The sequence below is a fragment of the Hyperolius riggenbachi genome, chromosome 9, assembly GCF_040937935.1.
Source record: "Hyperolius riggenbachi isolate aHypRig1 chromosome 9, aHypRig1.pri, whole genome shotgun sequence".
Lineage (NCBI taxonomy): Eukaryota > Metazoa > Chordata > Amphibia > Anura > Hyperoliidae > Hyperolius > Hyperolius riggenbachi.
The window spans coordinates 172,758,555-172,785,328 of record NC_090654.1 but is presented as its reverse complement, the minus strand read 5'-3'; the positions used below and the strand labels follow the sequence as shown (position 1 = coordinate 172,785,328).

Below are 26,774 nucleotides of genomic sequence, written 5' to 3'. Positions count from 1 at the left end.
TCTCGCCGTTCCAGCGCCATCCCCAATGAAGTTAGTTGACCGGCTACTGTAGGTCGAATACTTCTTTGTCACTCCTTGGGTAGCCGTTGGAAGTACTCTCATCCCAAATACGCATCTGAACTGTGCAATTACAAGTTCGGACTTATGCATGCACAGTATGGATGCACCCGTCTTGGGAAGCACTTGGTGATACAAGTACTTCTGAAGACTGTGTGAAGAGTACTAAAGACCCGGTCGCAGAACTTAAATGGGGACGGTGCTGGAATGATGGGCTGGACCAAGAAGGCTCTATGTTATCCTGAGGCCTACATCTACATTGGTATTTATCTAACCTGAAGGACCATTTTTTTAAGACTACATGGTGGAGGGCTGACTTCAATATATAGGGTTCTGCAGTACCAATAGTGGGATAAAATACACATAATCTAAAAAGCGTCCCCCACCTTATCTGGCTGCATTTCCCCATAAAAATACACAAAATCTGGCATCTTTTCCTCCCAAAGTAAACATAATCTGGCAGCAGTTTTCCACAAAATCCACATAACCTGGCAGCAGTTTTCTGCAAAATACACATAATCTGGCACCACTTTCCACCAAATACACATAATCTGGCAGCATTAAAATTCCCATGAAACACACCAGGCAGCATTTTACCTCCACCAAAAAAAACCACATTAGGCAGAGTTCCCCTTTAATAAGGGCCCCTGATATCTGTGGTTTCAGCCAGGCACCTGAAAACAAAAATAATGAACTCACATGGGTGAAGACTCCTCCTGCGCCTATCTCCACTCCTCAGTGTAGCCGCTATGGCTGTAAATCTCCTGCCTCACACTGAGCCAACTAGTAATGAGTTCTGGGTGATGCAGTTGGAGTGTGTATCACTCCCCATCATCTTGGTACTCATTCCAGCTTGCCCAGTGTGGGCTAACATCACTCCACTCTGCCTTCCGGGATGTTAGAGGGACATTGGAGGGGAGAAAACTGCACACAGGACGGCTAAGCGCCAATGGCTTGGTGGGCTGTGACAGACGGCCTGGTGGACTGCCAGTTCAACATCACTGCTTTAAACCAAACTATTTTTTTTTAATAAAACCAGTCCAGGCTTGCAGGATCATTTATATTCTGAGCCAGGGAGGACATCAGTAAATTAGGCCCGAAGTGTTCATTTTTATGGCTTGTGGTGACCATTAGGATAAAACAAACAGAAATTAAGAGCACAGCTTACATTATTCTTGTCAGTCATTGCTTAGAGGATGCAACGTAACAGAAATTAACAATGGAGTGTTTAAAATACTGTGTAAAATGGACTTGAAAAGAACAGTGATTGAGCCATATGAAATGTTGTCACTATGCCAGGAGCCACAGCTGTGAGCTTCACTCTAGTGCTTAGGCAAATCAATAAAATCCTCTCCTTGCAAAAGTTATGCTTTTTTTTACTTATTATGCTGGTGTGTCTGACTCAAACAATGTGAAGTGTAAGAGGTTGGAAAGTGTACTGGTTAGAGGCTCTGCCTTTCACTTGGGGGACCAGGGTTCGAATCCTGGCTTAGGGCCAGTACCTATTCAGTGAGAAGTCCTTGGGCAAGAATTGTTAATGCTGCAGGGCGGCCCCTTGAGTGCACCCTTAGTGGCTGCAGCTCTTGAGCGCTTTGAGTCTAACAGGAGAAAAGCGCTATACAAATGTTAGGATTATTAATATTATTAATTGCACTCGCATCCTTAAGGCAACAGCTAGCCCAGTCAGAGTGAGCCTCCTTGCTGCAGCTCCTCGCCTCGGCAACAGCAAGCACCTGCCGGACATTGAGAGAGGGCTGCAATGGGAGTCACAATAAAGAGTAGGCAAGGAATATAGGTATCTAGAAAAATGTGAGGAGATGGGAAGTGCAAATGGGAAAATGAGGAAGTAGTGAGGATGACAAAAATGAAGATGGGGACGGAGAAGGGCTGAGAGATAAAAAGAAAGAATGGAAGTAGCCAGGAGAGCAAGCCATACAGATAGTAAAAGGTGCAAATAAAAAACATGGTTTTGGTGGATGGTCATGGTGGAGTCTGTATCATGATTGGCTGCAGAGGAAGGTCACCAGGTTTTCTTGTCTTCCCAGGGCAGATGGCAAGGAGTTTCTATGCAATCCCATCTCTTTTATCTTCACACAGCAGTACATTCCTGAGGAATTAAACTGCTTTAGCCCAATTCTAAATCCTAAATAGGATGCAAGACACAGCACTGCAAATTTCCTATGAGATGCTCATTATATAGAGCATGTGAATAAGTATATATACTTGGGGGGGGGGGGGGGGGGGAGAGGATCCATAAGACGCCCCTGCACCATGGACACACTGGGTTTAGGGGTGTTTTTTTTCCTGGTTTTTGCCCTCTAAATTTGGTGCCTCCTATGGTCCAAAAAAAAAAAAAAATATTGGGGCTCAACTACAGATTATTGTTTTAGGGCTTCCAATCACTTCCATCGCTTCAGATGTAAAAATCAAGCCCTTAGGCATGCAGAGTACTTCTATAAACATTTGTAAAAAATGGGTTGCTCTCAGAAGTTTAGTGAATTCCACCATGGTACAGTGATAAGATGCCACCTGTACAGTAAGTCCATTCATGATGAAATTCCCTTGCTACAAAATATTCCAGTCAGCTGTAATATTACAGCAAAGTGGAAGCAATTGGGAAAGACAGCAACCTAGCCACAAAGTGATATGCCATATAAAATCAACAACAACAAACAGCATTTGTCGAGCGCTTTTCTCCAATAGGATTCAAAGCATATGAGCATTGCTCAGACCAGTAACTGGTTGATTGGTAAATAGTGGTACAGAGAAAGTATTCTACAAGTCTGCAAATGCCAGGCTAAACAGTTGGCATTTCAGTCTGGATTTGAATAACTCCTGGGATGGGGCGGTCTTTACTGGGTGTGGTAGGGAATTCCAGAACGTAGGGGCAGCATGACAGAAAGCTGTGGCTTCAAAGGTTTTGAGAGTGGATTCAGCATATTCTGAGATGCACATTACGCAGGAGTCACCGTCTTTCTGAAGAGTCAATAGCTACACGCCTACAAACTTTGTATGGTTTCCTGATTAGTTTAAGAACAGTGCTTAGAGATCTTAATGTAATGAGTTTCTATGGCTGAGCAGCTACATCCAAGCCGTACACCACTAAGTGCAATTCAAAGCATCAGATGAAGCTTTTTAAAGCATGCCACCTCTGAACTCGAGATGTCTTTTCTAGAGTGAGGAATCACTATTAAGGATGTGAGTGTACTGCAGCGTGCCCAACCGCATAGCCAGAGGCTCTGACGTGATGCCCATGGCCAATGGAGTGAGCGGAGAGAAGGGTGGCCCCTTTCTCTTCCAACATGAGTACAGACCGCTGCACAAAGCAAGGTCCTCAAAGACATAGATGAGCGAGTTTGGTGTGGAGGATCTTGACTGGCCTGATTAGAGCCCTACCCTCAACCTAATAGAATACCTTTATTTATTTTTATTTATTTAAGTATTTATATAGCGCCAACATATTACGCAGTGTTGTACAGAGTATATTGTCTTGTCACCAACTGTCTCTCAGAGGGGCTTGCAATGTAGTCCCTACCAAAGTCATATGTCTATGTATGTATCATGTAGTGCATGTATTACAGTCTAGGGCCAAATTTTTAGGAGGAAGTCGGTTAACTTATCGGTATGTTTTTTGGATGCGGGAGGAAACCGGAGTGCCCGAAGCAAACCCACTTAGACACAGGGAGAAAATACAAACTCCTTGTAGACTTTGACATGGCTTGGATTCGAAACCAGGGACCCAGCGTTTGCAAGTCGAAAGAGCTAACCACTACGCCACCGTGCTGTCCTTAGGATGAATTAGAGTATAAATTGTGAGCCTGGCCTTCTCATGCCACATGTAAATAAGGCACTGCAGTAATTTGAGAGCTGGGGATAGCCATTAGTAGAATATTGGTAAATTACCAATATTCTACTATTGATCAGTGGCTAATCCCAAAAGTAGAAAATTGGTAATTTTTATCGACCTAACTTTTTATTTTCGCTTAAACCTTCTTTTTAACCTTCACCAACCCCTCCCCCTTTCCACCATAATATTCACTAATAATTATCTCCTAAGCCTACCCTATTCTCTCACTAACCCTTCCTCCACCGATGCATAACATTAACCTACACGCTCTTCGCACATTTTCCGCCGATATCTGCACCGCCTTCACCACTTAAAACTCCCTACGCCAATATTTTCACTGCCTTATTACAATATTTATATTTATCAGGAACTACTGGCACCCAAATTATCCCTGGCACCGCTGGAGCCTCAATTAACTGCAATCTTCGTGGTGACCATTTTAGCAAAGTGCCACCAGTATCCGAATTACTTGCTTCGCTTGTGGTCCTGCATCGGTGCCTGAACTGACAAATTATTTTTGGGAAAAATGGCCCAAACTTTCCATAAACACTCCCAAACCTTGTGGAAAGCCTTCCCATAAGAGTTGAAGCTGTTATAACTGTGAAGGGTGGGTTAACTCCAAATTAAAGCTTAGGGATTAAGAATGTGATTTCATTAGAATTCATATTTGTAAAGGCAGTTGTGCCAATGCTTGCAGAAATATATAGTATATCTAAGGGAAAAGCTTTTGTACAGAACCAAAAAAAAGTGCTCTGCAAACCATTGCACCCATGCCACAAAAATTGTGACAAACATTGGGTTGAGCAAATACATTCCATAGAAAAACATTTTTTTTGTGTGTGTATAAGACGCTCCTGAATATAAGCGCACCTAAGTTTAGAGGTGAAAACGGGGTAAAAAATATATAATTTAGGAATGGAAAAAGAAATAAATATACTAAACCTGATGTTTCCATGGTCTGGGAGCATTTTGCGGAGCTTTTTCCCAATTATAGTGTCCTCTTGTGTCCCCTTTGTCCCCCTAGTGTGTCTCCTTCTGTTCCCCATGTGTCTTCTTCTGTTCCCAGTGTGACCCCATGTGTCCCCTTCTGCCACCAGTGTTTCCCTTTCTATCCCCAGTGTGTTCCCTTCTGTCCCCCACTTCCCCCCTCTGTATTACTATCAGAATCGGCAGCTTGGGTCACCTAATCCATGGTTCCCTGCGGTGATTACAGGCCGGCTACTGTTGATGACACAGACCGTGTCACTAGCAGAAGCCGGCACTAGAGGAGCAGGGAAAGAGAGAAGAGGTCTCTGATCGCCACTGGAGCCGTGGATTAAGTGAGCACAGCTGCCAATTCAGTTTATATACGGGGGAGCAGAAGACACACGGATGGAGCGGGAGACATACATTGGGACAATGCAGGAAGTCCTTGACACCTCTTCGATTTGAATCTGCGGACATTTGCAAGTTGGGGACTTCCTGTACTTGGCATACAAGACGCAGGGACTTTATCTCCCCATTTTTGGTGGAGAAAGGGTACGTCTTATATGCCGAAAAATACGGTAACACATATAAAACAATAAAATACTATTGAGAGTGTCGCAAAGATTTGGAACTCCAATTGTTTTACCAAAATATTTGACCATTCTGCCAAGAGATATTTTTTTACCTCCTCTACAAAATGTTTCTGCACTTAAAGGATACCCGAAGTGACATGTGACATGATGAGATAAACATATGTATGTACAGTGCTTAGCACACAAATAACTATGCTCTTTTTTTTCTTTCTCTGCCTGAAAGAGTTAAATATCAGGTATGTAAGTGGCTGACTCAGTCCTGACTCAGACAGGAAGTGACTACAGTGTGACCCTCACTGATAAGAAATTCCCTTTTTTATCTCTGTCCTGCTCTCAGAAGCCATTTTCTGCTAGAAAAGTGTTTTATAGTTGGAATTTATTAACAGTGAGGGTTACACTGTAGTCACTTCCTGTCTGAGTCAGGACTGAGTCAGCTACTTACATACCTGATATTTAACTCTTTCAGACAGAGAAAGAAAAAGAGAACACAGCATAGTTATTTCTGTGCTAGGCACTGTACATACTGTACACATGTCTATCTCATCATGTCACATGTCACTTCGGGTATCCTTTAAAGGAGTACTGCAGGGGGATAGGGGAAAAAGAGTTATGCCCGCGCAGCCACTGGTAAGATGAAAAGTTAATTGAATAGGGGCCAAGAAGTGGATGAGACAGTAGTCCTTTAACAATTTTAACCACTTCAGGATTCTGCGTACGCTTAACTATGCCCCTGAATCCTGAAGTGGATTGCATGGAAACGGACGCTCGTATGAGCGGCCGTTCCATGTCAGTTCACGGAGGGTGTCTCCGTGAACACCCTGCGAGCCGCCGATCGCGGCTCGCAGGGTAAATGTAAACACGCGGGGAAGATCTTCCCCGGTGTTTACATATATACGGCGCTGCTGCGCAGCAGCGCCGTAGAGGAGATCGGCGATCCCCGGCCTCTGATTGGCCGGGGATCGCCGGCATCTGATAGGCTAAAGCCTATCCTATCCGGCGCAGGACGGCTTTCCGTCCTGCGCCGCACACAGGGGACAGGAGAGGGAGGGAAGGAGGCAGAGGGAGGACTACTGCGGCGGAGGGGGCTTTGAGGAAACCCCCCCCCCCCCGCTAGGCACAGCAGCGCGGCGGCGATAAGACCCCCCCAGCAGGACATCCCCCTAGTGGGGAAAAAAGGGGGGAAGTCTGATCACCCTGACTGATTTCTGATCTGTGCTGCGGGCTGAAGAGCCCCCACAGCACAGATCAGCCAAACCACCCGGAATCCAGAAGTGGTTAATTTATTAAGAAAACATCTCTGATGAGAAAACTAAAGAGAAAGGTTCATAGACTAGAGGCCATTGTTTTCTTCTCTCTCTTCGGTCTTTTCTTTCTCTTTCCTCATTCTCTTTCCTGCCCCCATTTCTTCTCTGTCTCTGTTGCATTCTATTTCATTTCTTCATTCTCTTTATCTCTCAACTTTTTTCTCTCTTAAAGAGGAGCTGTTAGCCATGCTATTTCAGAAAAAAACACATATATAAGTAGATAATTACTTGCTCTACTTACATAACATGTGTATTGCACTGTCCACATTTTGATTTAGTGATTTTTCTACTGTAATAAAAGAGAAATGCCTTCTTAGCATTTCCCATTTTAACTGTGGCTATTTTGAAGCCAATCCTGATGTCATTTCCTCCCCTACTTTCCTCTGCATGATTTGCCCGCCCTTCACTATAGAAAGCGTATTGTCTCAGCATGAGAAATATTAGCCAATCAGAGAGGAACAGAGGTGTGGGAGGGGAAAACAGGAGGAAAAAAGGGCTTCAGCCAATCAGGCTACATTAGTTAAAGAGGAACTTCAGCCTAAACAAACATACTGTCATTAGATTACATTAGTTATGTTTACATTTAAATAAAATTATTTTAAAATAGATAGGTAATATAATCTCTTACCCACCCTGATTTAAAAGAACAGGCAAATATTTGTGAGTTCATGAGGGCAGCCATCTTTTTGGTTGAAAGGAGGTGACAGGGAGCAGGAGACACAGTTCCAACTGTCCTGTGCCCTGATCACCCTTCCCAGTTGCTAGACAATGAGAACAACAACAACAGAAATCCCATCATGCTTTGCACAGCATCAGGGGAAAAAAAGCCAGGGCAGTCTTCTTTGATGGGACGGAGCTTAGCTAAAAATGCAGCAAAAAAATGAGACTTCGGTAAGAAAAACAAAGTTCTGATGCTGTGAAACTGTTAAAGAAACAACAAGCCTTTTCAGTGCTGCTGAGTAGATTTTTAGTCTGGAGGTTCACTTTAAGTTTGAGGGGAAGTAGAGAAGCAAAAAATGGACAACCCAGCATACACTGCAACTTCCTTTTTGTGTACCAAATTTTGTGTGTACCAAATAAGAGTCAGGTAAACTTGGGAATGATCACTTATCAACAAGAAAAGTAATAGTGATTTTAACTTTTGGATTACCTGGTTAGCATCCTTATTACTTGTTTACCAGATAAAAATAAAGAATTAATTTTTGATTTTATGCCCGACAGTTACACTTTAACTTTTTATTCTTTCTTTACCTTGTCTCTCTTCTGTCTCTCTCTTGCCACGCTATCCCTGTCTACAGTACATTTTTCTCTCCATAGATATATAGATGTAAATATGTATGTTTAGATATAATCTCAAAATAAAACACATCTGCCTTGACTAAAAATAAAATTATGTTAATCCAAGCTGACACTTTGCTATTTGTGGATATTTGTTCTTGTAATTATTTACTTTTACTGCCTGACAATAGCTGCCTCCCGGCAGGAGTAGATTTGTGGCGCTTTAATTAATGGCTCTGGGGCTCTGGATGGCTTGGAAGATCGTCTCAGTGATACACAGCAGTTATGTGCCCTTCTCTGGGCTTGGCTGTGTGTTGTGCACTCAGAGTCTTCTGTTCTGCATTATTAGGCATAGTATAGGGAAATGTTATGGCCCTGCTACCTTCGTTATATGCTGCAATGTCTCTGGGCAGCTGCACTCCACCAGATCACTGCAGCCAGTGTAATGTATATCGATTGAAGTCTCTATTGTTGTAACAGAAATATAAATTTTACCGTTGAGTACTTCATATAAGTCTGATGGGAATGTTCTGTTCTCAGGTTAACTAAGGCTAGTCATGCTTTATAAGGATTTTACCTTTCATAAAATGTGCACAAAAGGATGACTAACATCTAGGTGTGTTAATAAATTTCTAGCTGCACAATGTCAAATGAAATTGTGCAGTTTTGTGTGCATTGTTTATAATTCTGTAAAAGGTAAGGCCACTGTTAAGTTGACATTTCAGATTATTATTGATGGTAAATGGTTAGACAATATAACTTCTTATACTTCTCATGATTTTTAGTGCTGAGATATTTGTATTTTCAAGCTTCTAAGCCTACACAGGCTTTAGGAAGTGGTCCCACTATCTATGCCCAATTTGTAATTTTGTGTAAAGTATTTTTGAGAATACAGTGGCAATTGGGGAAACCACTAAAGGTATGAGAAGGTAAGATCTTACAATGGGCAAACAATGACTAAATACTTTCTAAATGAATTTTGATTTTGTAAAATAATACCGTAAGCAGTTTATTTATTAAGGTATATTCAGTAAAAGTTCCTCTTTAATAACTGCTGCAAGAGACAGTTGGTTTGATTTATCAGTGTAAATTCAGTAGATGTGACACAAGACCATAAAAAATCCCAGTTAAGGCATTTCTATAGGAAGACAAATGGGCACAAACTCGCACACAACCAGTCACTGACTTATGATGTCAGTTTAGGGGATTACTTTTGGTTCCCCAATCATTGTTTATGGGTCAGGTTATGGCTGTAGTGATCACCAGCTAGGATGCCCTGCTACTTTTTAACTATGAATTGTTCAAGTTCCTGTTCTGGCATTAACTTTTCCCCTAGTGGCTCCTCCCCACCATCCTCTAGACTTGCAAGGGCAGGAATCTCCTTCTTGTGTTTCCTGTTTGTTTTCCTCATTCTGGACTTTAAACTTTAGCTAGGTAAATTAATTATACCTGCTCAGTAGGGATGAATGCAGTTGTTACTGGCAAGTTCCCAAGAATGGCTACCTCAAATATAACAACTGATAAAATAATGGCATAGTTGTATAAGCTTTGATGTGACTACAGAGCACCAAAAGTGTTCCCCCAATTCAGTTTTCCTTCCTTCTATTTGGAGGACACAAAACATGGTGGAGATTCCCTTGTCCCTCAACAGTGTAGTAGGTTTTCTTTGTTAAGGGGAGTCTTCTTTCTTATCACAAGAAACCCCCAACTGTTGAAAGTCAAGCAGGTTGGTTATGGCTCAAATGGAAGCAGCAACACAACTGGTGACATATCCCTCCTAGCGACCTAACTTGTATGGGTAAATAAGGTGTTGTTGAACATCTGGAAGGGGGTAAGTTTATTTTTATTTATATTTTAATTTTTTTGTACTTATTTCTTTTTAAATTGCTATTTTACTTATTTACTAGTAGACCTAAGCCCAACCAGCCCCCTGTCCCCGTCCTAACGGCTGTCCGTGCAGCACATGCGCAGTAGGGCAAACGCAGGGAAAGGATGAGGCAGGGATAGTTAGGTTTTATTATATAGGATTTTTTTAATAGATCTTATGAACTGCCTCCCACAGGAAACCCAGTGATGAGCAGGAAAACATTCAAGCATGTGCAATAATCCTTATTCACTGGATAATGTACTGGTTAAGGGCTTTGCCTCTGACACAGGCAACCTGGGTATGAATCTCGCCTCTTCCTGTTCAGCAATCCAGCACCTATTCAGTAAGGAGTCCTTAGGCTAGACTCCCTAGCATTGCTACTGCCTACTGAGCGTGCCCTAGTGGCTGCAGCTCAAGTGTTTTGAGTCAGTCAGGAGAAAAGTACAATATAAATGTTATTTGTCTTGTCTTGCCTAAGGCCTGGTTCACCCAAAAATCGACACATTTCTGGTTCGGTCCAGTACTGTTCTGTCCTCTCGTAACAGTTTTCTAGAGGTTTTACCTGACTGATCCATAAGTGTACACCTTTTATGTATGAACACACTCACAGAAACACACACAAAACTGATACAAAAACTGACAGGACTGCACCGGAAATGTACAGATTTATGTGTGAACACATCCATAGAAATACGTACAAAACGGATGCCAATTCTCAAAAACTGACATGACCAGGCACCTTTTTATGCAGCTGAGTCGGTTGCAACCTCTGATGAGCTGCGGTTCTCTACAATTTGCAGTCCTGTACAATCCTGCACAGAGCAGAGGAGTTTGTAAATATGTTGCTGTTTAATACATTGTTAACTTCAGTAGTTGTTAACTACTTTTCATTTACAAAATTAAGTGAATTAGTTGTGTGATTGTGGTGTCCAAATCTTTGCGTACAATTTTGTGTGCATGTGCAAGAGAGAGAGGGAGGAATAAGCTGCCAAATCTAATCTGGGAATAACTGCTTCCACAGTGTCCTTTACTGTCCTTTTGCTATCTCGCATTGGTCTTTTATCTGCCGCCCTCCAGTGCTACCTGGATGTCGTGAGATGTGATTCATTACAATGGTTTTATCTGCGGGACTGACATAGCACAGCCTGCAATCTTCTTTGCCCTGTAATGCACTGTGCTCATTCTCACCCAGACTTGTTAAAAATATATTGACTTGTAAATGTGATACATTTAACACATGAAACATTGTGTTTAAAATTTCCCTTTCTTTCTACTACTTCAAGCAGAATCAGTTTTTGCATATCTGTTTAACTCTTGGCTGGATCCTTAAAGGGGCACTATAGCGAAAAACTGTAAAATGTAAAATATGTGCAAACATAGACAAATAAGAAGTATGTTTTTTTCCAGAGTAAAATGCGCCATAAATTACTTTTCTCCTATGTTGCTGTCACTTACAGTAAGTAGTAGAAATCTGACAGAAGTGACAGGTTTTGGACTAGACCATCTCTTCATAGGGGATTCTCAGCAAGGCTTTTATTCTTTATAAATATATTTCCTAAAAGGGATTTAAAAGGAAACCTAAACTGAGAAGGATATGGATTTTTCCTTTTAAAATAATACCAGTTGCCTGACTCTCCTGTCGATCCTGCGTCTCTAAAGCTTTTAGCCACAGCCCCTCAACAGGCATGCAGATCAGGTGCTCTGACTGAAGTCAGACTGGAGTAGCTGCATGCTTGTTTCAGGTGTGTGATCCAGATACTACTGCAGCTAAAGAGATCAGCAGGACTGCCAGGCAACTGGTATTGTTTAAAAGAAACCATTCATATCCCTCTCAGTTAAGGTTCCCTTTAAACAATGATGCTGGCCAGCTTCCCTGCTCGCTACACAGTTTTTTTGGCAGTTGGACGGAGCAACTGCCATTCACTAAGTGCTTTTGAAAATAAATAAATCCCTGAGAATCCCCTATGAAGAGATGGACTAGTCCAGAACATGTTGCTTCTGTCAGATTTCTACTACCTACTGTAAGTGACAGCAACATAGGAGAAAAGTAATTTATAGCTCGTTTTACTCTGTAAAAAATGTACTTCTGATATGTACGTTTGCACATATTTTAAATGTTAAAATTTTTCGCCATAGTGCCCCATAGTGGCTAAAATAAACCATAAACCAAATAAACATACAGTGCTGCCCATAATTATTCATACTCATGGCAAATTTTGACTGAAAGTTACTTTTATTAAACCAGCAAGTAATGTTTTGACGGGAAATTATATAAGTGTCTCCTAAAAGATAATAAGACGATGTACAAGAGGCATTATTGTGGGGAAAAAAACATTTCTCAGCTTTTATTTACATTTGAGCAGAAAGTGTCCAGTCCAAAATTATTCATACTCTTCTCAATAATCAATAGAACAGCCTGTATTGGCTATTACGGCAATCAACTGCTTCCTATAATTGCAGACCAGCTTTTTGCATGTCTCCACGGGTATTTTTGCCCATTCATCTTTAGCAATGAGCTCCAAATCTTCCAGTTTAGAGGGTCTTCTTGCCGCCTCTTTTTTACATTTGGTTGTACTAGGACTGTTTGAGCAATCTGGTCAAGGCAAGGCATCGGCACAATCCCAGGCAAGCACACCTGGGTGCTGTCTCCTTGGAACACTTTCCAGTGATGCTCTTTTTGCCATCATCCTGATCTTTAGCTCCCTCCACAGATTCTCAATTTGATTCATGTCAGGACTCTGGCTGGGCCACCCCAAAACGTTAATGTTGTTAACTGCTAACCATTGCTTCACCACTTTTGCTGTGTGTTTTGGATCATTGTCATGCTGAAATGTCCACTGGTGCCCAAGGCCAAGTTTCTCTGTTGTTCTTTTGTCATAGTGCCATTTACTGTGTTTAGGTTCCCTGGTCCATTGGCTGAAAAACACCCCCAAATCATTAGGTTCTCACCACCATGTTTGACAGTGGGGATGGTGTTCTTTGGGTTGAAGGTTTCTCCTTTTTTACTTTAAGGCTGTTTCCACACAGGGACGTTACAGGCGCACGTTAGTGCAGCCTGTAACGCTCCCCCAACGCACAGCAATGTAACACAAGTGGGCTGTTCACACTTCTCACGTTGCGTTACATGTAACGCTGCACGTTGTAGTGAAAGTGCAGCATGCTGTGCGTTCTAGCGGCTTTAGCCGCGTTAGACTGTTTGCACATGCTCAGTGGGGGGCGGAGAGGAGGCGGGGAGATGCCGCTACAGTAGCCGCGCACATGGCTACTTAACATGCACTGCACTGGCGGCCGCTGATTGGCCGGCGGGACCATGTGATGCGGAGTGTCTCGCTCCGCATCACGTGGTCCCGCCGGCCAAACAGCGCCACCCTGGGAGACCTCATGCGGATAGAGCCGCCTAATGCAGCTCACTCTACCGTCCTCTCCCGCACCACCATATGTTGCGTTAGGGGCGCGTTATGGGACCATAACGTCCCCTAAAACGCAACGTCTTGGTGTGCAAGTAGCCTAAATGAAGGAAACATAATTGTGAACAAAGAATTCAATTTTTGTTTCATCTGCCCATAACACAGCAGACCAGAAGTCTTCTTATTTGTCCAGATGAGCATTTGCAAAGGCCAATCAAGCTTTGTGTTCCTTAGTCTGCATCCGTGGAACCCAGCAGTGTGCAGTGTTCGTTGGACTGTCTGTCTTGAGGCATTGCCACCAGCAGAGCCCACATTCACCAGGATGGCCTCGGTGGTGATCCTTGGATTCTGTTTCACCTCTCTCACTATTCTCCTGGCCAGCACAGGTGTCGCATTTCGCTCCCGACCACGTTGTCTGAGATTTTCCACAGCGCGTAACATCTTGTTGTTTTTTAATAATACTTTGCACTGTAGTCACTGGAAAACATTTAGAAATGGCCTTGTAGCCTTTCCTGACTTGCGAGCAGCCACAATGCACAACCGCAGGTCCTCACTGAGCTCCTTTGTCTTAGCCATGACTGTCCACAAACCAACTGCTGAGAGCTGCTATTTTTCACCTGTTGAGTTGATTAAAACAGCTGTTCACAATTGATCAGGGTAATTAGGATGCTTTAGAACAGTAGGTGAAAGGGAATATATATTCCCTGAGCCAATAACATTGATTTTACCCATTAAAATACTTTTATTTTCTCAGTTCATAGAGAAAATACACACTGTAGCATTATTTCAGAATCAAATATCCTCACCATAAATTGTGACACGAACATAATTAAGTTTTATGATACACAGTAGAAATGGGCAAACAAAATTTGTGTTTTTTTATCTACAATAGCAGTTTTTATTTTTAAAATGGAATTGGTTAAACTGAGAAATAATGTTTTTTTTCTGTCTTTTCCCCTTTAAAATGCACAGAAAACAAAAGAGTTTGAGGGAATGCCATACAATGAAAGCCTTACTTGTCTTGAAAAAAAAACTATGTATATTTCATTTAGGTATCTTAAAGGGACATTATCAAAGTCCCTAAAAAAACACTTCTATAAACAGGATGCATGAATGTGGTAACAAAGACAGAGGATATATTAGCACTGTGTAGTGCTGAGAAAACTCAGGGGAAAGGTGAATTGTATATGGGCCATATGTGTCCTAAGTATTTGAGCTTTAATTGTAGTATCAACCCCCTTTAGTTAACACTCTGGACATATTTCCTTAAAGAGACTCTGAAGCGAGAATAAATCTCGCTTCAGAGCTCAAAGTTAGCAGGGGCATGGGTGCCCCTGCTAAACCGCCGCTATTGCGCCACTAAATGGGGGTCCCTTCACCCCCAAATCCCCCCCTCCCCCCCCGCTCGACTTGGTCGTACATTTGGCTGCTCCTGGAGGCAGGCCTAACTGCCGCAGCCCTGCCTCCAGTCGCGTCTATCAGCGGCTTTCTCTCTTTAAGTATTGACTGGTTAGATCTTCTAGCAGTTCAAGGAAATCTCAGTAGCTTTGTCTACACCACAATCCAAAAGCATACATTTTTTATGCATGATTTTATTTATAGTTCAACTTTCACAGCCATATGTTACTACTCAGAAGACCATAGCTTTAACTATCCTGATCTTTGTTGGTAAAGTGACATCTCTATCCTCTAGTATCTTATCCAAATTTGCCATAGCTTTCCTCCCAAGTAACAAGCATCTCTCAATCTCATAGCTGCAGTCACCATCAGCAGAGATCTTCGAATCCCAAGAAGATGAAATCTGTCACAACGTCCCCCTTTTCTCCTTTTTTTATAGATTGTTAATTGTAGCAGATTACAGGACTTTAGTTTTCTTGATGTCATGCAGTAGACCAGCCATGCCCGTTTCTAGCCCCGTGCGGGGCGTGCCACCGCCCGGGGCGCTGTTGGGAGGGGGGCGCTGTAATGGAGGGGGGAAGCATCGTAGCCGCGGGGAGGGCAGCCCGACCTCTCCCTCCCTCTCCCGGGCCGCCGTCCGTGCTCCCCCCTCAGATGTATAGTGAGCAGCAGCAGCCAGGGAGGGAGCGCTGTATACAACATACCTCCCTGGCTCCAAGCGCTGCTCTCTCGCCGCCGGTCTTCTCCCATCTGCCAACACGCTTATACACATGCTGCTTCCTGTTTAGCCGGAAGCAGCGTGTGTATAAGCGTGTTGGCAGATGGGAGAAGACCGGCGGCGAGAGAGCAGCGCTTGGAGCCAGGGAGGTATGTTGTATACAGCGCTCCCTCCCTGGCTGCTGCTGCTCACTATACATCTGAGGGGGGAGCACGGAGGGCGGCCCGGGAGAGGGAGGGAGAGGTCGGGTTGCCCTCCCCGCGGCTACGGTGCTTCCCCCCTCCATTATGGGGGACAGCTACCTATCTAACCTATCCTGGGGGGCACCTACCTAATCTAACCTACGCTGGGTGCAGCTACCTATCTAACCTATCCTGGGGGGCACCTACCTAATCTAACCTTCGCTAGGGGGCAGCTACCTATCTAACCTATCCTGGGGGGCACCTACCTAATCTAACCTACGCTGGGGGGCAGCTACCTATCTAACCTATCCTGGGGGGCAGCTACCTATCTAACCTATCCTGGGGGGCACCTACCTAATCTAACCTACGCTGGGGGGCAGCTACCTATCTAACCTATCCTGGGGGGCACCTACCTAATCTAACCTACGCTGGGGGGCAGCTACCTATCTAACCTATCCTGGGGGGCACCTACCTAATCTAACCTACGCTGGGGGGCAGCTACCTATCTAACCTATCCTGGGGGGCAGCTACCTATCTAACCTATCCTGGGGGGCACCTACCTAATCTAACCTACGCTGGGGGGCAGCTACCTATCTAACCTATCCTGGGGGGCACCTACCTAATCTAACCTACGCTGGGGGGCAGCTACCTAATCTAACCTACACTGGGGTGCAGCTACCTATCTAACCTATACTGGGGGGCACCTACCTAATCTAACCTACACTGGGGGGCAGCTACCTATCTAACCAACACTGGGGGGCAGCTACCTATCCTGGGGGGCACCTACCTAATCTAACCTACACTGGGGGGCAGCTACCTATCTAACCTATACTGGGGGGCACCTACCTAATCTAACCTATGCTGGGGGGCAGCTACCTATCTAACCTATACTGGGGGGCACCTGTCTAATCTAGTCTATACTGGAAGGGGGGGGGGGGGGGCAGCTACCTAATCTTACCTATACTGGGGGACACCTACCTATCTAACGTATACTGAGGGGAACTTACCTATCTAACCTATACTGGGGGGCAGCTACCTATCTAACCTATACTGGGGGGGCAGCTACTTATCTAACCTATACTGGGGGCACTTATCTAATCTGTATTGGGGGCACCTACCTACCTAGCTAGCCTATACAGGTGACAACTATACTGGCTACCTATATTGCAGACACCTACCTAAATGACCTATACTGGGGGCACCTACCTATCTAACCTATGCTGGCGGCAACTATTCTGGCTACCTATATTAGAGGCACCCACCTAGCTAACCTGTACTGGGGCACCTACCTATCTAACTTATACCGGGGGCGCCTGCCTATCTAACCTATACTGGGGGCAACTATACTGGCTACCTATACTGGAGGCACCTACCTGGCTAACCTATAGCGGGGGCAACTATACTGGCTCACCTATGCCTGGCTACCTATACTGGGGTACCTATTCTTGGCTACCTATACTGGGGGGACCTATACTAAGTGAAACTAGACCTGGCTAACCTATACTGCGGGCACCCATACCTTGCTCCGGGGGGGGGGGGGCGCAATTTTTACACCCTCGCCCTGGGTGCATTTTAGCCTAGAAACTGCACTGAGACCAGCTTTGGTACTTTCTTGTTTGATATTTATGATTAGGTTCTTTAATTCTTCCTCAGTTTCAGCCATCAGAGTGGTATCATCGGCATATCTCAAGATTATTAATGCTCCTGCCAGCTATTTTAATTCCAGCATGTGACTCATCCAATCCAGCTTTTCACATTACATATTTGGTGCCTCTCCCTGTTCTAAAACCAGCTTGCACGTCTGGCAGTTCTCGCTCCATTTATTGCTGTAGTTTGGCTTGTAGAACTTTGAGCATTACCTTGCTAGAATGTGAGGTAAGTGCAATTGTTCGATAATTTGAGCACTCGGCATTGCTTTTCTTAGGATTGGAATGTAAACTGATCTTTTCCAATGCAACGGCCACTCTTGTGTTTTCCATTATTGATGGCAAATTGTCAAAAGCTCCATTGTTTCTACTGAACAATGAAACATAATGTTGCCTTCCCCTTCGACTATAACTTAGTTCACATTCTATAATATTTTCTGCATGTATCCATATCCATATCCATATTGTTGGAAGATTGGAGATAGTCCAACAAACAAGGGCAGATTGATACTTTTTTTTCCTTACCAGTCCAACTTCTTTTGGCTCACCTTCTGTGTGTATCTTCTTTTCTATGTGTAACACTGACCCCTTGAATATGCAGAAGCTCCCTTTAATGTGTAACATCCAAGTACAATAGCCCCTTATTAAGGTACAGCTCCCGTAGGTGTAAAATCCCTTCTATGCGTTGCTCAACATTTGCAGCCTTCTCTTCCACATTAGACCATCCGCAAATGCTAGCGGTTTTTGAAGCGGTTTTTCAGAGCGATTCTAGGCATGTTTAGAGCGATTTTCTAAACATGTTTAGCGGTTTTTGGAGCATTTTTGTGTAGCGTTTTTTATATTTCGTTAATTAGAGCTGTAACTGAACAGCTACTGTAACTAAAGCGCTTGGAAAACTGCTTTGATCTAGCATTTTTCAGAGCGGTTTTCCACTTTCCCATACTTTATATTGAGGCAGAATTGCCTCAGAAATCAGCAAAAATGCTGCATGACCCGAGTTTGCGTTTGGAGAAAAAAACGAATCGCTCTGGTGTGCACCATCCCATTGAAATACATTAGCCAAGTGTATTTCAACCCGCAAGTGTTTTTAAAAACACTCAGAACCGCTCTTGGTGTGCACCAGTCCTCAGAGGGGTTGTACTAAAACTGATTATTTCAACAACAAAAATGATGGGCCTAATTCTGAGGTTCCCAGTATCAAGTGTATATCAATCCTATGTACAAGCTAATAAAATATTCTGTGCATATTGTGGTTTACATGCACATATTGCTGGGGCTAAACCAGAGCCCTGTTTTAAGACTTTGGAAGCACAGTTAAGTAAAAGACTGCTAAAACTTTGGATCAGGCTGCAGATTATATTATGCGATCAGTAAAGGTGTGGGAGAGAGAGGGGGATGTTGCATAAATAAGGTGACAAAGGCACTACTTCTACTATTAGATATGAGAGAGTGGGAAGGTTGAGGTGGTATTCTTCTGTTTCATGTTAAAGCATATAAACACTTTAATTTTAGCATGTGATTCCTAGACATAGATCCTTTTGTTTATTGATCTAATTACTGAGGCTAGACCGGTGAACAGTGCAGTTTTGGAAATCCAATAAAGGATCATTTTAATTAGTTTGACCCAAAAGCCTTTTTTCTCCGAAGGAGACAGTTATTTAGCAGCGCCGCAACTTAATTTCAGGCAATGGACAGCAGAGCCATTTGGGTTTATGGTAATAACCTGTGGTGACCCAGACAGAATGGCTGTTGTCAGTTTAAATAATCACCGCATGTCTGAGCAGATGGCGTTCTGTCAGTGTCCAGCGCTGCGTTCTGCACTGTCGTCTAATGATGTCTTCATAATACCCAATAGGAGAAATTACTGTTACCAGTTCCTGTGTTTAAGTGGGGATGCAGCATTTATCCTCAGCATTAAATATTTAACCGGCTCATGTTATATTGACTTAGCAAATCTTTATTACCTTTATTCCAGGGCTTTTTGTTCAACCTAATTAAGATCACATTGGGATAAAAGATAAAAATGTATGCCTGGGAACTCATTAATTTGCCTTTAAAGCTCATTAAAAGCCCCATACACCTTAACATCCCCTGACGTGAAACACTTCAGATAAGTGTCAGTATTTGAAGAAGAAAAAAATTAAATGACTTTCAACTTTAAAATCACATTGAAGGACTTAAATGCTTTTCCAAATTGAATCTGGGCTCTGGTTAAACATGAAAATGCTACATTTAAACTGACATGAGGGGAAAAAGATACCTGCTGAATGCTTGCAGGGCACAGTATCATGTGTTAGACTTCAGTCCTCTGTAAAAAGCTTAATGAATATCTCTTTTCAAGGTAAGGTAAGTGTAACGATCGGTGTAACACAGAGAGGGTCTGATTACCGGTGATCTGCAGTATCACCGTGAATACAGATATATACCCGATTATAGATGATCTGCAGTATCACCGATAATCAGATATATCTCTAACCTCTGGACACCTGAGTAATATCTGAGTGTTTGGTGTAACAGTAATACTTTGAGGAGAGCACCCGTACAGAGGGTGCAAGGCAGTAGGAGGTACTGCCTAAAGAACAGGTTCCTTCCAATGGCCTGAGGCTCCCCAAGGGGCGGAGCCAGGCTGAGAGTGGGAAGGACCAGAGTGTTAGTGACACCAGGGGTGAAGTGTCACTGACAGGTCTGTGAACTATCTCCCAACAGGGGAAATAGTTCTCGAGGTCGGACAGGCCAGGTCGGCAATAGACAGACAGATCAGGTACAAAGACAGGAGACAGAATCAGAATCCAAGGACAAGCAGAGTTCGGCAACAGAGTATCAGATATAGCGAAGTACCAATTCAGAGATCAAGAGAGTGGTCAGGAAAGCAGAAAGTCATAACAAATAATAACAATGCCTATTCTTTAGGCGTGAGCTCCGCGATCATCAACACCCTGGAACTAGTCTGATATATAACAGAGTGGTAATACAGTTCCCTAGTCTTGGGTGTGAGTTCCTTGATCATCAACACCCTGGAACTAGTCTGAAGTATAACATAATTATAATACAGTTCCCTAGTCTTGGGTGTGAGTTCCTTGATCATCAACACCCTGGAACTAGTCTGAAGTATAACAGAGAAATAACAACACAGATTTAGCAAAAGGTCTGAGTGCTACCACATAGTGATCGCAACGGCAGACACCAGAGAAATGACCAGCACCTAGTATATATACCCTAGCGCTCTCCTTGCGTCTCCCCTAAGTGCTGGACCAATAGGAAGTGGTAAAATTGTAAGCTGACCAGCTTGGTCAGCTGACACCCTTCTGGCTGTCATAAAAGCTCTGCCTCTCAACGCGCGCACGCGTCCTTCTGAACCTGTGCGGACTATCAGTCCCAGCCACACCAGACCTGTTTTGCAATGTATCCGCTGTGCAGGACGCCGAACCAGCCGCACCGCTATCCGAGCACACGGCGGTTTCTCTGCGTTCCGCCATGCGGACAGATGTAGGCCTATGCGTGCAAACCGACGCGTCGGACGCGGAATCCGCCGGCTTGTTGAACGCGGAATCAGCCGCCTTACCTTGAGTACTCGCGGTAGCTTTTCCGCGTTTTCTCACAGTAAGGAGGGACACAGTTTGCTCGTCCATTGTTGTGGTATGGACTAACCAACAAGATTATGGTGAACCAGAACTCATTGGAGTGTGTAAGGGGCTACAGTGGTCCAAAAAGGCCCCTTACTAAAATGCATAGAAAACAAAAGTTTGCTTTCTTAAAACAGAAAGTATTTGCGATAACTCAGGTTGGAGTGAGCTCCGAAATGTCTCCCAGTGCATCACTGCTGAATATATGCAAATTAACTATTGTCGTCCTTAGAAGCTAAACACACCTCCAGATCCACTGGAATGTAATGTGTCATCTTGTAATTAGTACAGAGCCATAATAATCCAACATGCATACAGACTGTTTCGGATTGGTTGATCTTCATCAGTGCATGGCATTGATTAATTTGGCTCAATGGAGTAGGGCTTGAAAAGACTATTGCTTAATAAAGTGGAGCTGTCAGCCATACTATCTCAGAAAAAAACACACATATGAGTAGATTAATACTTGCTCTACTTACATAACATATGTATTGCACTGTTCACATTTTTATTTTGGAGATTTTTCTATAGTAAAAAAAGAGAAAATACTTCTTAGGATTTTCCATTTTGTCTGTGTCTATCTTGAAGCCAATCCTGACATAATTTCCTCCCTTACTCTGTCTGTGTATCATTGCCCACCCTCTTCCTCGTCTTCAGACACTCCCACCCAGCTCTGCAGTAGAAAGTGCATTGTTTCAGCATGAGAAATATTGGCCAATCAGAGAGGAACAGAGGTGTGGGAGGGGAAGACAGTAGGGAAAATGGTTTCTGCCAATCAGGCTGCATTAGCTATGTCTGAGAGGAAAGTAAAGAAGAAAAAACCCAGCATGCCCTGCAACTTCCTTTGTGCAGCAGATGTACCAAATAAGAGCCAGGGGAACTTGGGAATTATGTTTTGTGGAGAAGAAAAATATGAGTGATTTTTAACTTTTGGATTGGTTAGCATCCTTATTACTTATTTATCAGAAAATAAAGAATTGATTTTTTGATTTAATGCCTAAGGGCCCTTTTCCACTAGCAATCGCTAGCGTTCACGCTGAACGCTAGCGATTGCTGAATCGCAATTACCGGCGATTCCCCGACGTTCGCGGCCGCGATTTTGCTATGCTATGCACTGCATAGCAAAATCGCGGCAATTATCGCTCCGCCGCGCGTTCGCGTTCCCCGCAAAAACGAATCGCGGTAGTGGAATTGACCTACCGCGATTCCCATGTTAAAAAGCAAACCGTAGCGATTGTAAAATCGCTAGCGGTTTGCGTTTTTGCAATTCAGCCAGCGCAAACGCGCTGGTGGAAAAGGGCCCTGACAGTTACTCTTTAAGCATCTTTGGAGAACACCTGTACACAATTGTCTTTGATTTATACACAATTCTTGTCTGCCAAGATGGCCATTCAAGGCTGCATCAGCGCTCAGTCTAGCGTATGTAGGAGGCGTTACTGAATCTTGTGTAAAGTGAGGGCCCTTAAAGGGATTTAGAGCTGTACAATTCCGATCACTCCCATGCCGCCGTCCTCCGCTGCCCGCAGCTTCGGGAACCCGGGTCCCGTCACTGACTTCAGTTGCCGCCAGCTACACAGGAGAAGTGCGCCCTCTACGTATCTCTCCAGCGGCAGCTGATGGGTGGAGCTTAGCTAAAATGCAGCTAAAAATTATGCTTTGGTAAGAAAAACAAAGTTCTGATGCTGTGAAACTGTTAAATAAACACCAAGCCTTTTCAGCTCTGCTGAGTAGATTTTTAGTTCACTTTAGCTGAATGCAGTCCGTGTGGGTTAGAAACAAATAAAGTCCAGTTCAAATGCAGGCATTGATATAAAAAAAAGGCCTTGAAACAAAGCATGCGTTCGGTCCTCCTGGAACGCATGCATGGACAGTTTCTGATCGGTGAAATTTGGAGAACAGGGAGGGGTTGTTCTTGCCCCAACTTTTATAGGATCTGAGTTTTGGGCTGGCTTTACCTGGAAAGTAGGTGTGTTTACCTCCTCTGGAGCATGAGAGGCAGGATTTCTGTACAAGCCTAAAATGACACAATTTACCAATAACCTGCGCCATTTCTGTCTGGATTGGCGCACAGCGAATCCGAGACCAGATTCGTAACATGCGGCCAATGTGTGATCCGATGACACCAAATACCGTTAGATTAGCATGTGTGGTCTGCTAGTGATAAGTAGTTGAGTCCCCCTGGCAGCTAGCAGGCTAGTATTTGGATTAGTTATTAGGCTGATTTTTAGGAACCAGAAAATATATTTTTCATTTGTCTGCAATAACCGCATCTTGAATAAATAATACATGAAATTTGTCTATTGTCTGTTCACCGTTTTGGAGGGAAGTTTGAGAGGGAACCAGAAGGACTGATCTTTATCTGCTGATCCTGCTTCAAGGCTAGCATTTGGTCGTAGCACCTATGTGTGAAAAGCTAGGAAGGAAGTGGAGGGGTGAGGGGCTCTAATTCAGAACTGAAGGGAAAAGACATCTGTTGTACGTTTAAACAGAAAGTGCCAAAACAAAACTGACATTTTGCTCAACAATACAGAAATCGGAGATTATGCACGACTTTCCATAGTGTTCATCACAACTCCCCCCTTAAGTTGGGTGCAAGGAATAGGTCAGCCAGACCTGATCCACGCACCTACTGAAAGTGTTCTCGAGTTCTGTATCTGACTGTGCTTCAGACAACACACCAGAGGCATAAGGCCTCATGGTCTGGTGTGTCCCAGTGTCTGCTTTGCGGATGGCAAGATACACACCCATAGGCTTACCTCTAAATGTCTGGCTGGGTTTGCCTAGCGCGTTGGCTGACATCCAGGTCACTTTACGACTCTCGGGTGTCACCCCTCGAATCTGGAAGCAACGTGGCATACCCCTGCTCTAACTGTCGACGCCTTGGCAGCACACTCTTGTCAGCACAACATAGGTGGACATTAGAACACATTTTAAGAAACGAATTGGCCTTCACCTGGGTGGCGAGGCTTGCCCCTCCTACAGGATCGATAGAGGGTGGACCTCTGGGCAGTTTTGCACTGGGTTGCTTCTGCAAGGGTGAGACAGGAGAGGAACTGCCCATCTCCACCAGCTGTTTGGTAACTGGCAATGGTGGAGCACTCTGGCTGTCGTAGCAGGAGGAGAGGTCTAGGCCCCCAGCTGCCTGCTCTGACACCTGGCCTCCTTCTGCAGCCCTGCAAGGATCTGACCCAGGCAAAACAAGACTGTTACCTCTTCGGTTAGAGCAGTGGTCCTCAAACTAAGGCCCGCGGGCCGAATGTGGCCCCCTGAGGCTTTTTTACTGGCCCCTCACTCACAAAATGTATTACTTATAGATGCGGTCAGCTACATCTTTAAATATTGGTGGCCACATATAGAATAGCAGTGCTGGTTCCACCTTTCCACATGGAAGCCAGAAAGCATTCAGTCGCTGGCTTCCAATCAAATGCCACATCAGGTGACACTGCTGTCCAATTGGACTGCAGGTTGTCACCTGGGTATGCTTCACTGTTTGGCCCGCCAAGACTTCTTCATAATTTTATGTATACTCCGGCCCCCAGCAGTCTGAAGTATATTGACCCGGCCCTCGACCCAAAACGTTTGGGGACCCCTGGGTTAGTGGCTATCACATTTAAACATAAATCATTTTTAGCAATATGAGGTTCAGCATGAAAGCTATTAGCAACATCTGGTACAACATTAATATCACAGTTATGGTCATTTTTCACATAATGTACACATGCATCTGGAACAACAGTGACAGGTTTAGAATCAGACAAACAGTGATTAGACAGCTGTACTTTAGAAACAGGTACCTCTTCCTTGCCTCCTTCCCTAAGAGAGCTAGGTACCATTACCACAACAGCCTCCCTCTGTCCCTGTCCAAGCTTGTACAGTACATGAGTAGGTCCAGACTGGAGATCCTGGGTGTGGATCATAGGTTCATTAAAGGATCGTAGGGTGCCAAGATCTGTGCCCAACAGTACAGGCACTGGGAAGTCATCTGTCACCACCACAACTTTTGTCTGGCGCCCCTTCCCCAATCAAGTACAACACGCGCTTTGGCGATGCGTGCGTGTGTGCCACCAACGCCCACAAGTGAAACAAACTCATTAGGAAGGAAATTCTCCCTGGCAACAAGATGAGAGCGAACCAATGTAAGCTCTGCACCTGTGTCACGGACCCCGACATCGATCTGGTCATTTACTTCCACGACTTGGTGATTCCTGGAAAGTCGAGGATTTGCCGCTGCAATTACGAGGTATGCGTGTGCAGTAGAGGATTGGCTACCCGACTCTGGACTAGGCTCTGGAGATGTCGTCCTCACCTCTTGGCAGGCAGACTTGAGGTGTCCTCGTTCACCACACTGGTAACACTTTGGCACGGATGTTGCGTCAGACCAAAGAGTAGCAGGTGCAGCTGCCGGCCTCTGTGGCTGTGGGACCCGATTCCCACGGTTCGCAGGGGGAGGAGAGCTGGGTTGTATAGGTCTCCCCCCTTTCTAGCTCTGGGATAGAGGTTTGCGGTTGTCCGGTACCCGGGTGGCCACAAAAGTGTCTGCAAGTTCTGCGGCAGCTTTGATGGATCCAGGCTTCCGCTCCAAGACAAACTGCCGGACCTCTGGTGGACAACAGTGCAGTAACTGGTCCTGTACGATGAGGTCCTCCAGACCTTAGTGAGAGTCTTTGTTAACCTCCTTGGCGGTAATCCCGAGCTGAGCTTGGGGTATGCCGCCGGAGGTCGCCGCTCAGGCCCTGCTGGGCCGATTTCGGTTCTGAAAAAAGCAGCACACGCGGCTGGCACTTTGCCAGCCGCGTGTGCTGCCCGATCGCCGCCGCTCCGCGGCGATCCGCCGCGTGCAGCGGCGAAAGAGGGTCCCCCCAGCCGCCCGAGCCCAGCGCAGCCGGAACAAACAGTTCCGGCCGGCGCTAGGGGCTGGATCGGGCGGCTCTGACGTCAGGACGTCGACTGACGTCCATGACGTCACTCCGCTCGTCGCCATGGCGACGAGGAAAGCGAAACAAGATAGGCCGCTCATTGCGGCCTATCTTGTTACTTTCGATTGCCGGAGGCGATCGAAAGTACGCATCAGGAGCGCCCTCTAGTGGGCTTTCATGCAGCCAACTTTCAGTTGGCTGCATGAAATATTTTTTTTTTAATTAAAAAAAACCACATTGCAGCCTCCCTGGCAAAATAAATAAACCGCCTTGTGACCACTGCCTGAACACAGTCAGCAGGTGACCCGCCAGGTCTGCGTAAGTGTCTGTGTGGCCTTTCTGCAGGGCCCTAAACTTTTTGCGATATACCTCTGGGGTCAACTGGTACTTAGCGATAATTGCAGCTTTTATCGCATTATAGTCATTGTCTTTTTCAGCGGGAAAGTCCACAAATCCCTCAAGCGCTTTGTACCGCAAGTTGGGGGTCAGAAATCTCGCCCACTGGTACTGGAGCAGATGATGCTGACGACAAGCCTTTTCAAAGAATTGCAAGTAAGTGTCCGGGTCGATTACCTTCTCCATTTCAGGGAACTTAAACTTGGGAGTCCCAAACGGGCCTGCTGTGGGCCAGGATTCCGGAACACTTGGCGAGGGATTTTGGCCTTGCGCTCGCAGTTTGGCCATTTCAAGGTCGTGTCGGCATGCGGATTCTCTCTCTGCAGCCTCTTTCTCAGCAAGCCACCGGCGCTCTGAAGCCTCTCTCTCTGCCTGGTGCTCTGTCCAGTCCACTTCTCGTTCCTCTCTGTCAGGCTGGCACTGGCGTTCTGCACGATCTGCTTGTTCTCTGACGATCTGCAGGTACAACTCAGGATTTGTATCCGACAGTCTTTGTAAAGTGTGCTGCAATACAGCATCAGGAACACAGGGAAAGGTTGCATGGATGGGCTCCTGCCAGTTACCATGCTCCTCAGC

The 26,774-nt window shown here is 44.8% G+C and overlaps 1 protein-coding gene across 25 annotated transcripts in view; it reads left to right on the top strand.

Moving 5' to 3' along the window:
* ERC2 (ELKS/RAB6-interacting/CAST family member 2) overlaps window positions 1-26,774 on the top strand; it is a 1,931,514-nt gene that overhangs the window by 238,618 nt on the left and 1,666,122 nt on the right. The window contains exon 1 of one of the 25 annotated variants that reach the window (XM_068253694.1): window positions 11,779-11,933. The exons of the other annotated variants lie outside the window; for them this stretch is intronic. Coding sequence (XP_068109795.1) covers window positions 11,877-11,933 — 57 coding nt within the window. The 5' untranslated portion in view covers window positions 11,779-11,876. Of the gene's footprint in view, window positions 1-11,778; window positions 11,934-26,774 lie in introns of those variants that run through there. 25 annotated transcript variants of the gene reach the window in all.